Source organism: Phyllostomus hastatus, unplaced genomic scaffold (genome assembly GCF_019186645.2).
Source record: "Phyllostomus hastatus isolate PE091 unplaced genomic scaffold, TTU_PhHast_1.1 phas_contig_58, whole genome shotgun sequence".
Classification (NCBI taxonomy): domain Eukaryota; kingdom Metazoa; phylum Chordata; class Mammalia; order Chiroptera; family Phyllostomidae; genus Phyllostomus; species Phyllostomus hastatus.
In genome coordinates this window covers 18,690,069-18,704,424 of record NW_025333916.1, presented here as the reverse complement: position 1 = coordinate 18,704,424, position 14,356 = coordinate 18,690,069, and the positions used below count along the sequence as shown (strand labels likewise).

General features: G+C 34.2%; 1 protein-coding gene across 1 annotated transcript in view; it reads right to left on the bottom strand.

Annotated features, from left to right (window-relative positions):
* AP3B1 (adaptor related protein complex 3 subunit beta 1) overlaps nucleotides 1-14,356 on the bottom strand; it is a 242,378-nt gene that overhangs the window by 200,392 nt on the left and 27,630 nt on the right. Inside the window, exons 2-3 of the mRNA XM_045848192.1 lie at nucleotides 12,973-13,048; nucleotides 5,610-5,684 (exon numbers count right to left, since the gene is read on the bottom strand). Of these exons, the coding sequence (XP_045704148.1) occupies nucleotides 5,610-5,684; nucleotides 12,973-13,048 (151 nt within the window). The remainder of the gene's footprint in view (nucleotides 1-5,609; nucleotides 5,685-12,972; nucleotides 13,049-14,356) is intronic.

The window sequence follows — 14,356 nt, the reverse complement described above, 5'->3', positions numbered from 1 at the left end:
TTACAAGCTGCTGAACTCCTTCACCAACAATGTGTAACCACAGGTACAAAGAGCTGCCAATCAGTAGAACTTAAGACAGATGTGTCCAGGCTTTTTGTTAGAGATCAGTCATGTAGGTGCTGTATGCCTAGCCTACGTACACAGTCATCAGTATGTATGACATTAGTAACTAAAGCTCCTGACCAAGCAAATTTTTACTATAAATCACGTATAGTATAAATGATTCAACAAGCTGGTATACCATGGCTCAAGACCCAACACGTAAAATACTCATCAGACAGAACGGCCCAAGAGCTCAGTTTGCCAGAACCAACCAACAGTCAGTCATAAAAACAGACCTTTCCTGGTAATGTACAACTTGGGTTTGAACAACCCAAGTTGGCTGTTTCCCAGACAGGCCTATACCAAGTAAATAATTTGAATTCAAAATTAAAAACCTTCCTATAAACCAAACTCTCATTGCCCAGATGACTACACAGTAAAAATAAAATAATAACCAGCTAGAATAAAATACCAATTCTACACATACCCTTTGAGGCAACAAAGGAGAAACACCTTCCAACTCATTTATAAAGCTGGTGTTAAGCTAATTACCCTGGTATCAAAACCAAAACCCTTAAAGGAAAAAGAAAAAAATTCTTCAATAACGTGTAGATGCAAAACTCCTTAACAAAAGTTGGTAAATCAATTCTAACAATATATTAAATGGTTAATACAACAAAGCCATGAGAGATTTATCCCAGGAATAAAGGCTTAATAACTCAAAATCAAATCCAATTAGCCACCATATGAAGAGAATAGAGAAAAATCATATGATAATTTTGATAGTTATAGAAAAAGCACCTGACAAAATTCAAATCTCATTCAGTATAAAAACTTTCAGCAAACTAAGAATGGACGATTTCCTCAACATGATTACAGGCATCTGCCTACAGCAATGATCACATTTAATGGTAAAAGACTCAATGCTTTCTACATCAGAAACAAGGCAAGGCTTACCACTCTCATCATTCCTATTCAACACTGTAATGTGGCTGTACTCAACGCCATATGACAAGAAAAAGATATATAGAATAGGAAAGTAAAATTATATTTCTATATAATATGATCATTTATGTAGCAAAGCCCAATAAATCTATAAAATAGATATCAGAACTAATAAGTAAATTTATCAAGTACAGAATCTGTATGCTAGCAATGACAATTGGGAAATGAAATTACAAAGATAATACCACTTGAAAAAGCCTTTGAAACTACTAAAAACTAAATTTAACAATATGTGCAAAGTGTGTATACCAACAACTACAAAGGGAAATCACAGAAGATCGTTTTCATGGGCTGAAAGACTTAATATGGTGAAGATGCTAATTCTCCCCAAATTGATCCATAAATTCATTGCAAACAATATCCACCCCAAGAGGCTTTTGAAGATACTGGGATACTGATTTTAACACTCATGTAGAAAGGTAAAATGGCCCAGATTACCTTGTTTCAGCCAAAACAAGGCTGAAAACAGAACCATACTGGAGAGCCCATACCGACTGACTTCAAGACTTACCATGAGACTACAGTACACAAAACAGTGTGGTACAGGCATAAGATGACACACATATATCAGAGAAACAAAAAAGTTCGAAACTATACTCACACTTACATTATCAAGAATTTTTCACAAAAGTGGCACAGTAATTCAATGAAAGAAAGATATAGTCTTCTTAATAAATGACAGCAAAAACAACTAAATATCTGGGGGAAATGAATCTCAAACTTTACCTCACACCACACACACAATCTATTTAGAAATGCTGTACAGTAAAGAGATCACATGCAAAGCCAGAGACTGCTTCCTTTAGAAAGTCTGCTTACAAACTGGCCCTGGCTGGTATATGAGAATTTGAATTTCAGAGGCATTCCCTCATTCCCTAACTAACAAGTGTGGTTTACACACAAACAATACAATTTACACTAAACATGTGCTCTCCTTCTGGGAGTCTGGGATTTAGGGACATGCTAAACAGTTCATCCCTAAATGAAAAGCCCCCAGTGAAAGAGCTGGGTACTAAGACTCTATCTAATGAGCTTTCCTCGTAGACAATGCCTCATTTATTTTGTTACAATTGAAGATGGAAAAATCGCTTGTGGCTAGGAAAAGATAGTTGGTAGATTGCAACTGGTTTCCTCTGGACTTTGCCCTTTGCACCTCTTTTAGTACCAGAATTTGTTATGTATCTTTCTTTAATAAATCACTACTGCGTGTGACTGTATACTGATTCCTATGAACCCCCCCAGTGAATCACTGAGTATGTGGGTCATCATGGGAACCCCACCGCAACATGGATAACAGGCCTAAATGCCACAAAGAAAAATATTCAACTTTTAGGACCAGGAGAAATCTTTATGACATTAGATTAGGCAAAAATTTCTTAGGTCACAAAATAGCCTGTATTATAACTGAAAAATCAATAAGATGGACTTTATCAAAATCAAATGCTTGTTTTTTAAAAGACATTAGAAAAGAAAAAGGAAAGGCACCAACAGGAGAAAATAACAGTAAACATCCATCTAGCTACACACAGCTTTTATGAGAATATATAAAGAATATTTATACTTAAGATGAAAAATTAAAAAGAGGCTCAAGAGTGGAACACATATTTTAGAAAAGATATATGACTGACCATCAAAATCATGAAAAAAATGCTGAGAATCACTAAAAATACAATTAAAGGCACAATGAAGCTACCATAAAATCTTACAAGATCAAGTGTTGGAAGGGATATGAACCAACTGGAACTCACACACTGCTGGTTAGAATGCATACCACCACTCTGGAAAACTATATAGTACTGCACTATTTCCTAAAAATTAAATACATACTTCCCAGAAAATGCAACAAATCTATTCTCAGATAGTTACCCAAGAAAAATTAAAATATATAACCACACATCATGTTTAATTCAATACAATTATATTTCAACTGATAAAGAAATTGTGAAATATCCAGATTGCAGCAAAAAGAAACAAAATGTGAATACACAAAACAGCATAGATAAACCTCAGTTTCCTAAGTAAAAGAAGTCAAACACAAGATTCCATACTGTATGATTTGGTAGATAAGAAATTCTAGAATGACAAAACCACAGTGACAGAAAGCAGGTAACACCATACACGAAAATTAACTCAAAATGGATCATAGTCCTACATATAAAAGCTAAAACTATAAAGTTCCTAAGAAAAAGACAAATATAAATCTTTATGACCTTGGATTTAACATCAGTTTTTTAGATATGACACCTAAAGCATCAGCAAACAAAAAAACTGACAAATTGGGATTCATCAAAATTAAAAATGTCCTTCAAAGGACAGTATCAAAAAAATAAAACAGAGCCCCCAGAATGGGAGAAAATATTTGCAAATCATATATAAGATAGAAGTCTAACATTCAGAAATATAAAAAACTCTTACAAATAAACAATAAAAAGACAAACAAACCAATTATAAAATGGGGAAATTATATGACTAGACACTTTTCCAAAAACATAAACTTGGCCAATAGATGCTCAATAATTTTTTATTAGGTAAATGTGAATCAAAATTTCAACAGTGGGAATGAGATAGATACCACATCACAGTCTGTAGAATGGCTACAATCTAAAAGACAAACAATAATTTAAAAAAAAAGAAAAAGAAAGAGCGTTGGTGAGGATGTGGAAAAATGAGAACTTAAATATATTGCTGATGGAAATGTCAAACGGTGTACCTGCTGTGGAAAGCAATCTGGCAGTTCCTCAAAAAGTTAAACACAGAGTTAACCATATGACCTAGCAATATCACTCCAGAGTACATACCCAAGAGAAATGAGCACTATGCCCACACAAAAACTTGTCCAAAATGTTTACAGCAGCATTATTCAGCATTATTTATACAGCAGCAGAGCCAAAAAGTGGAAACAATCCAAATATCAATCAGCTGCTAAATGAATAAATGAAGTGCAGGATATCCATACAATGGAATATTATTAAGCAATAAAGAAGAATAAATATTACTCAGCAATAAGAAGGAATGAATAAGAAGGATAAATACTACAACATGGATAAACCCTAGAAACATTAAGTGAAAGAAGCCAGACACAAAAGCCACCTATTATCTGACTTCATTTATATGCGATGTCCAGGACAGGCAAATCCATCAGGACAGAAAGTAGAGAAATGATTGCCAAGGGCTGGGGGATAGGGAGTGACTGCTAATAAACACTATTTTGAGGTGATAAAAATGTGGAATTAGATAGTGTGATTGTTGCACAATTCACTGAATTGTGTACCTTAAAAGTAAGAAGTTTATGATATGTTAGTTATATTTCATGTATTTTAAAAGATGATTAACTCCAAAGCAAAAATAATAACCATATAGTTAGGGTGTTTTAGTGTATTTAGAAGTAAAATGCAAAATAACATGCAAAAATATGGGAAGGTGCAAATGAAAATTTATCATCATAAGGTTTTCAAAGTATATGAGAGTGGTACAGTCGTTTCCCCTTATCCACAGCTTCACTTTCCCCAGTCAACCACGGTCTGAAATTATTATGGAAAGTTCCAGAAATAAGCAATCCATAAGCTTTAAACTGTGAGCTGTCTGAGCAGTGAATGAAATCTCACACCGTCCCCCTCAGTCCTGACCAGGACGTGAAATCATCCCTTCATCCAGCGTAGCCACACTACATAGCTAGCGGGCCATGAGTCACTTAGTAGCCATCTCAGTTATCAGACTGACTGTTAAAATATCAACAACAGTGCTTGTGTTCAAGTAACCTTTATTTCACTTAATAATGGTCCCAAAGTCACTCACACACCTTTTTATTATAGTACATTGTTGTAATTGTTCTATTATACACATTATTAGTTATTGTAGCTAATCTCTTACTGTGCCTAATTAAACTTTACCATAGGTATATATGCACAGGAAAAAAACATGGTGTATACAGGTTTTGATACTATCTGTGGCTTCATGCAACCACTGGGGGTCTTGAAACATCCCCTGAGGATAAGGAGGGACTAGTATGTAATGATATTTGAAAGTAGACTGTGATAACTTAAAGATGTATGTTGTAAGTCCTGATAGTAGACTGTAATAAGTTAAACACCTACACTGAACAAATACATCCTAGAGTAGGCACCTTCTGAATACATAAACAAAACAAAGAAATACAGCTTCAAGGATATTAATAATACCTGATTATAAAGTGAGAAGACACCCTATATCCTTAAGTTCCACCTGTTATACTCCATTTACATCTGCCTAAAACATCTACCCTGATGTCACCAGGTCCCTGAAAATATTCTTCAGTGGAGACAGTTCCTTCTTCCAAGCTCCCCAGACTCGAAAAGAGGCCCAGGCGTATTCATTACACTAACAACGGGTAAACAGGAGGCACCTGTGCTGGCATTTTGACTGTCACGCAGATACCACTACTTCCTACTGAGTACACATACCCTCCTTAGAATCAACAAAAATCTAGTGATACTTAAATATCTTACATTGCATTTCAAGTTAGTAAAAAGCATATGATTCTTTCCAACAAAACAAATCATGAAAATTATGAATCAAAACAGTACCTCAATATTTTTACTGGCCACATTCTTCACAACAGCAGGAAACAGTTCAGATGCATTTTTCCCTTTTGCAATCATCTGAAGAATAAAAGTGGAATATTAGAGCTGCAACTTCTTTTAAATTATTCATTTAAAAACAAAACATAAATTCCACATTAAGTATTTAGAAGACTGAATAAGCAAATAAGCTATGGAATTAACAAGCTGAACTGGTTTTGAGTCACCTTACTTATCCGAACTATCTGCAGCAAAGAGAAAAGAACAATCAAACTTTCATATGACAATATAAAAATGCAAATATATAGACATATTAAGGAAGAAATATATAGTAGTTTAAAATATAACAAAATGTTTTCTCTGGCTAATGGGGTTATACTTTTTAAATATTTGTATACTGTTTTTATGTTCCAAGTTCTTCGGTTAAAGATGGATTGCAGTGGGCCCTGGCTGGTGTAGCTCAGTGGATTGAGCAAGGGCTGAAAACCAAAGGGTCACCAGTTCGATTCCCAGTCAGGGCACGTGCCGGGGTTGCAGGCCAGGTCCCCAGTGGGGTCCAGGGAACCCCACTGATGTTTCTCTCCCTTTCTTTCTCGCTCCCTTCCCCTCTCTCTAAATAAATAAATAAAATCTTTAAAGAAAAATAAAAGATGTTTTGCAATGGGATGGGGAACATGCAGAAGAAACATTATTTTCAACCAAAGTAATTCTTTTTTCCTTAGCCTTACTTCATAGTTTCCCCAACTTCTCCAACCATTAGTTTTCAAAGTTTCCTTTACCAAGTCCTCTCTGTCCGCCCACTAAAGTTATGTACATCTTTTCAGGCTAGACTATTCTACAATCTCTGAAACTCCTAAGATTTCATTCACCCTCATGACTTAGCTCTATGGGGATCAATTCCACAGACTCCAGCCCTAACTCTGAGTCTTAGTTATACTCTAACTGGACATCATTAGATGACTCTCTTATTCCAAACTTGCTATGTCTAAAACCAAACTCATTTCTCATGATAAAATGGTATTCTGCTACAATTTCCTACTTCCACCAATCTTCCCAAAAACTGTAATACCAAACATATCAAACAGTTATGCCAAAAACCATAGAATTACCTTGGTCTCTTATAACTAGGACTTGTGATTTCTTAGTACGTTCACACTCATCCCTTCTTACTGCTACTTCCTAGCACAGGTCAGTATCACCTCACAAAGGACTTTTCCCATCTTCTCCTCCTCCTATCCATAGTAGACATTGCTGACAGGTTAAGCCCAGCTCAAAGATTTCAAAAGCCCCTGACTGCCTCCAAGTTCAAACTACTCCACTTAATGTTCAAATACCCTCACAATCTGCGCTAATTAAGCTCATCAACTGCTATTGTTCTACATCAATGCTATTATCAAAGTGAACCGACCTACTTACTCCCTACTAGAATATTCTCTGGCTCCTCTATGCCTATGCTCATATGAGGGAGGACCCCAAAAAACCTGGAATTTATTTATAAAAACTGGTGTATTTATTCTTACATTTTCAAACTTCAGTCACCTTCAACATATTCTCCATTTGATGCAGTACACCTATCAAGACATCTTTTCCATTGCTCAAAACAGTTTGTGAACTCGTTGATTGTGATGCCTTTACGTGCTTCTGACATTATTTGTTTTACCTCTTCCACATCAGCAAAACATTTTCCTTTGAGAACTTTTTTCATCGAGGGAAACAAAAAAAAGTAACTTGGGGCAAGATCGGGTGAATAGGGAGGGTAGGGCAGGGGTCATGCTGTTTTTGGACAAAAAATGCTGAACACCGGTGTGGTACGGGCAGGTGCACTCGTAAATCACCCACCATGAAATGGGCCAACTGTGTTGAGTCTTCAAAAAAAAATTCTCTGAAGCCAAACACAGCCTCTCACAATGCCAGCTGATACTAATACAGATGGGTTCCTAGAACACCCACCTAACAGAGGAAGCCTGTACTACAAGGGGACTGCCCACCAGAAGGTAAGCCCAGATGTTTGGGGACCCCCCTCATATTATGACTCCTCGTATCATGAAGTTTTTACTTTCCTGAGTTCTAACCTTCTGTCTAGAATATCATCAAATTCTATTCATTTTTCCTTATAGAGCCATCTTCTAACACGTAGCTTATTATGGCATCCAAGCCTAATTTCCTCTAAAGTTTGTCAAATATTACTTTTCATTTGGATTTCTAGTGTGTTTTTATTTTCATTTACCTCAGTTTTATGTCTACCTGTATTCTTCCCTCACTCTCCTTCTCAGAATATGTTTTTATGTATTTTAAGTCCAGACTTTGGTGGCCACAAATAAAGTTTTTAAGTACAGGATCATTTGTTGAAAACAATGCTTTATGAATTACATACCATATCTACGAAACAATAAAAAAAACACAAGATATTCATTTTATAAATTTATGATAAATGTTTAATAGATACTATCTTTTTTACTATGTGATATTTTAAGCATTATAATCCCAGGTAGCAATTTCTCAGGAGACCTATCTACAAGACAGCTTTAAAATAATACTCTACCACAAGCTACTCTTTTCATACTGTTTCCTTACCTGTGATACTATTTGAGTATTTTATAAAATATGCTGAGTAACACAAAAGTTTCACAAAATGCTGCAGCTAAAAGATCTTTATATGATATTTTCACCTCTCTTAACTTCTTCATCTGTAACATAGGGAGAGAGTGATTAAATGTTCTCTAGGGCCCCTTCAGTTATTCGATGATTACTTAAGTCAGAGATCCTGTCCTACTGTATCCTATCCTAAGGCTTCCTCAACCTTATTCTACTGAATACCATTCAAAAAGATGTTAATACCTGAGAGAAGGAGAAAAATACCTATAGTCAAAGTCATTCAATAAATATTGCCTGCCCTGGCTAGTGTGACTCAGTGGATTGAGTGCTGGTCCCCAGCTGGGGGCATGCAAGAGGCAACCAATCAACATTTCTGCCTCTCTCTTTCTTCCTTCCTTCCCTACCTCAATAAATTAAACTCATTCATTCATTCATTCATTCATTCATTCCTGAGAGATCACTACATACCAGGGGCCATTTTAGGCTTAGAGGATACAACCAAGAACAAAACCCAGTCCTTGGTCACTGGAGCTCACCTTCTACTGGGGGTGCAGGACATGACACTGATATATGTGAAGTGGTAAAAGAGAGTACTAAGGAGAAAAACAATGGTACATTTGAGATAGTTTGGAAAACAATGACCTACCCATTAGTTACCACTTGGGGAATATGTGGATGTAGGATACCCCCCTTCCCTAGCATAATTTACCACCTAATTATAAGTGTCCCTAATATTACCTATTACTGAAGCTTAAGAGAAATACTTATTTAAGTCCTTTACCCATTTTAATTAGATTGGTTATTTGCTGACTTGTATGATTTTTAAAATATATTCTAGATTTTTAAAATATATTCTTATCAGAAACTATTTGAAAATATCCCCTTCTTTTTTCAAAGATTTTTATTTATTTATTTAGTTAGTTAGTTTTAGAGAGGGGAAGGGAGAGAGAAAGAGTGGGAGAGAAACATCACTGCAGCTGCCTCTCAAGCACCCCCTGCCAGGGACTGGCCCGCATTCCAGGCATGTGCCCTAACTGGGACTTGAACCCAAGACCCTCTGGTTCACAGGCTGGCACTCAATCCACTGTGCTACACCAGCCAGGACCATAGTGCAGCTTTGTCAATGCAAAAATACAAGAAAAATAAAGGAGATAAAAATATTTGAAAATAAAATATATATCTCTCATAATTTCAAGATGATGTAATTATCTGTCCAGAAAATACAACCAGGGATTCCAAAAAACTCTCAGAGCTAAGAAAAGAGTTCATTGATAAGGACAAATGCAAAAACACAGGGAAGTCATTTGTTTTCCAATATGCCAGTAATAATTTTAAACATATAATTAAGGGGACCATTCATAATGGTAACCAAGATTTTAAAATACACAGGAACATCTCTAACAAGGAACGCACAAGATCTCTATGATGAAAACTATAAACTACAAATACAATGCCACTGAAAGTCAGAAAAAGGGAAAGAAGAAATGAATATACATATTCCATATTATCCTAATCAAAATTCAAAAACAATTTTTAACAGAACTTGACAATCTGACTCTAAAATTTATCTGAGGATGAAACTTGTACTTTTTATACCTCAATATTATTTGAAAATTTACAAGCGTATACTTATATCACTTTATAATAAAAAAATTTTCCAGGTTACTGAGACATAATTGAGATACGTAAACACTGTGTAAGTTTAAAGTACCAAAAGGTACATGAGAAGACACTCAACATCACTAATTGTCAGGAAATGCCAATCGAATCCATGAGTTGTCACCTCAAGCCTGTGAAAATGGCTATCATCAAAAATAGAGAAAAAGAGAAAAACAGCAAGTATGGGTAAGGATGCGGAGAAAAGGGAAGCCTTGTGCATTACTGGCAAGAAAGTAAACTGGTACAGCCACTATGGAAAAAAGTATGGAGTTTCCTCAATACTTTTGAACAATGACATTCCTAGGGATCCAGCAATTACATTCCTGGGAATACAGCCTAAGGAAATAAAGTCACTAACTCAAAGAGATATCTGTACTCTCAAGTTCACTGCAGCATTACTCACCATAGCCAAGATATAGAAACAACCTCAATGTCTTTTCAAGCAATTAATGGCTTAAGATACATGATATACACAGACACACACATATATATGTTCATTATCTATATATGAATAATATTGAATAATATGAATACTATGAATAATATTCACTCATGAGAAAGAAGGAAATCCTGCCATATGTTAACACATGGATAGATCATCTTGAGGTCATTATGCAAAGTGAAAAATAATTTTTAATTACTTATCATTTTCCTACAGTTAAAAGACTAAGTTTGAAATTCACCTTTATACAAACTTCCTAATGAGAGACAGTCTACAACTAATAGGCATATATAGCTGTATCCATTTCTTTATGATACATTTATTTACATTTAAATTATATTTATGACAAGTAATCCAGATTATGAGAACACTGATTTTTATTTATCAGTTTAAAAGAGGAATGACAAAAAAAAATAACATTTTCGGACTTAGGAATTTCAATGGTATCCTCAGATTTAATAAAATAATTTACCTTTTTAGGAAGTAAAAGCCAAAAATGAATGAAATAATTAAGAGAAGTACTTGCTTTACGTGGTAGTCTAAGACTGTAACCTACAGGAATACAAACTAAAAATGAAGCAACCTGGCAATCAATTGTAAAAGTTACAAATGATCTGTGACTTTTAAAAATTCTGTAAAAACATTAAAACTTTATTTCTGTCAGTTATAAGATACATAGAAAAATGAAAATAGTAAAACTAACATTTATTCAATGCACTATAATTTAGAACATCAGAAACACTGAGCATTAACTAAGTGTAGTTTGAATGGCCTGGCCTTCTCACCATTTAACCTAAGATACTGAGCAATCTTTTCTATTCCTTGGTAGATTACCAAACTCCTTTTCAAATTTGGATCTCCTTTCGACATTTTATCCTTTGCACTTTCACTGTTATGAATTATGTGAAGTTTTTAGGCAGCACCACTTTCTCTGGTGTATCTTCATCCTTTTCATCACAATTGGCTTCCTCATTTGTGTGGAAAAGCTCACCGGTACTAAGTTCCTCCAGCTACATATTTAGAGTATCTCAAACAGTGGCAGTGAGACCATTCCCATAGTCAGCTATTCTGATATAACTCCACTTACAGTCTATGATTTTCATTTCCCATGTTATCACTTCTCATTTCTTTGCTGCATTTTCGTTTCATCTTTATTGACCAAATCTCTCTTTCAATTATCAATTTTTATTAAATATCAAGTGGGTTTCTCGTTAGGAAACAAGGAGAAAACACAACTAAATGCCATATGCATGAACTGGCCAAAATGCAGTGACCAGTCACTGAAAGACTTTGAGAGAAGTGACATAACTTTTCACTGATGGTGATGGACATTTGTTATCCACATAGTGAGCTGTAGATTGAAGAGTTAGTGATGAAGTTTATATAGATGCAATTACTACATCAATATACCACAATAACTGAAATTTTAACCATGTTGTTGGGGGACTGGGAGACTGTGCTATTTAAGTTAACTGTGATAATGAAATTTGTACATATAAACGCCATGCAAAGCAAGAACTACCTGTCCATAAATGCAGCATAACATTAACAAATGAAAATTTACAAAAGAATCTTCAACATTCCCCCTATATTACCAAATAACATAAACCTGAATGTAACAATCAAGTAATTTATAGGTGTTTTACAGGTACTATGAGTCCCTGAGTTTTATATTTGGGTTTCATAACTCACCTATTAACAGAACATAGTGATATTCATAATCATCCCAAGATGATCCATAAATGGGATTTGGACTTTGATATTTTAAGAAAAAAGATTTTAATGGCAGTTGTGTTGTCATCTTATTACAATAGAGTTTATTTGCGCAACTATACAACTTTATTACATTTTGACCTTATATAAAAATGTATAAAAATTAAAATTGGCAATGGTGGTGATAAAAAGCATGGTAATGAAAAAGACAAGTTTTGTGAATTTAATTCCACTGAACTAAACTAGTTCTGTAAAATAATTTCACAGAACCATTAAGCATTAGTCACTAAATTAAGCCAGTTTTTTTCACTTTGAATGTAAAAAAACAAATACAAAGAGAGCAACACAACTTGCAAAAATATTTTGTTAATGATTTTAAAAATAATTAGGAATTGCATTATATTTTTAGCTCTCTTTCAACAGAACCCCCCCTACTAATATTAGCCAATTGTATGGATTTTGCATTGCAAGTGAAAACTGGACAATGCTCTTATGTTTACTAATACTCATTAGAAGCTCTATGCCACTAAATTGAATAAAACATTTCTATTGGAATTAATGAAACTTAAAACACAGAAAGCATGCTCACAATTTTTAGGTCATAAAATGACAAAAAAAATCCATTAGCTAGCTAATTAACATTCCTCTTTGTAGGAAGTCAAAATATTGCTGTATATAACCTGTCTTCAAAATGATTAGCACTCTTTACCTCAAAGAAGAACTACCTTGATATTAAGAGATAGGGAAATCAAAACACAGAAAAGACAGAATTAGAACTCAAGTTTCTGACTTTTAACACTTCAGTATTTCTTACAAAACACCTTAGATACAAAGTTCTAAGTTAATATTGAAAAGCAAATGGCACGTTCAATTGGTATTTAACATTATATTTAATATGTATATTTAGTACAATCACTACATGTTCATTTTTCAAAAGTCAAAATGATCTATTTTACTTGCCCCAACAATCCGTTTCATTGCATCTAATTTAGCAGAATCTTTGTTACTCTCCAACATTTGCTTTAGATCTTCATTCCTATACAAAAGAAAAGTCCATATTTAGATCTTCACATTATACAGCTATTAAAATATATCATTTTCATAAGAATTAAAAATGACAGGCAATATTAAATAAGTGCATTCTTATGTATATTTAAATATGTATTTCTTGTCTTAACCCTACAAAATCATATGAAGGCTTACTTTTTTCTAATTAAAAATTGAACTGGAAAATACATAAACAGTAGAGACAGCAACATATAAAAACTACATCTGAGGATATACAATTACCAAATAGTAAATAACTACAAATGTTAACTGTAATGAATTTAGTATCCTTTCTTAAAATGTCTCAGGCCTTTTCACATTGCACAGGTAACTGAAAAAGGAGAAAAATTAATATTACCACATACGAGGTTTTTCCTTCAAACTTTTTATTTTCCTGTTTTACTTAATGAGCATGTATACTCTTTATAAATGAAAAACCTAAAAGCTAAAAGAAATCTCAAAAACTTTATTGGGTTTAAGAATAAAACTGAAATAATTAGATAGGAACTAATTTCCTGGAAAAAAATGTGATCACACATATGCATGTCAAAAAAAGAAAGAAAATTCATATTTTCATTCCTGATCCTCTTTACTTTTTCCCCCATCAGTTCTCCATCATTCTTCTCCATCAGTGCTACCCAGAGAGAGAAGTGAGCAAGAAGAATAATGAAATGTCAATTTTTAAGAAGTCCCAACCTCTAAAGCCAGTTATATCTTATTCATGACCTAATGGAAACTTATTTCTCCTGCGTCTGAGATGCCAGAGCTCCTTCCCCACCACCATTAAGTCCTGACGTGCTCTCCGAAACTACGAACAAGAGAACAGGGACCCAATATTACAGCCAAAGGGTTTGCTCTTTGTGTTTACAGAACAGGCAATCTTCAACAACAAATATAAATATCTTTTGTCTTGACACAGGCAGAGCAATAATAACTTTGAGGTTCAGAGAAAAGAGACAAGGAAAACCTATGAACTATTTCAACCTGATGTAATATTCAACTTCTCACAGATATGTCATAAAGAACTTTTAGCAATCCTGATGTAAATTGAACATTTCTTTCCAAACTCCTCTTAGCTTGTTACCAAAACAATAAAGATTTGAGAGAGTTAATACCATGACAAGTAGTTTATCCTCATAATATGTTCACTTGTATTGCGTCACTTTAAGTCTGCCTCCTTCATATGTTAATTCAAGTATGGTCTATTAACATGTTATTGCATTAACTTACATTTTTAAAAATTCTCTTTGATAAACATCAAAAGTTGATTCAAATTAATGCTAAGTTGGCAATATTT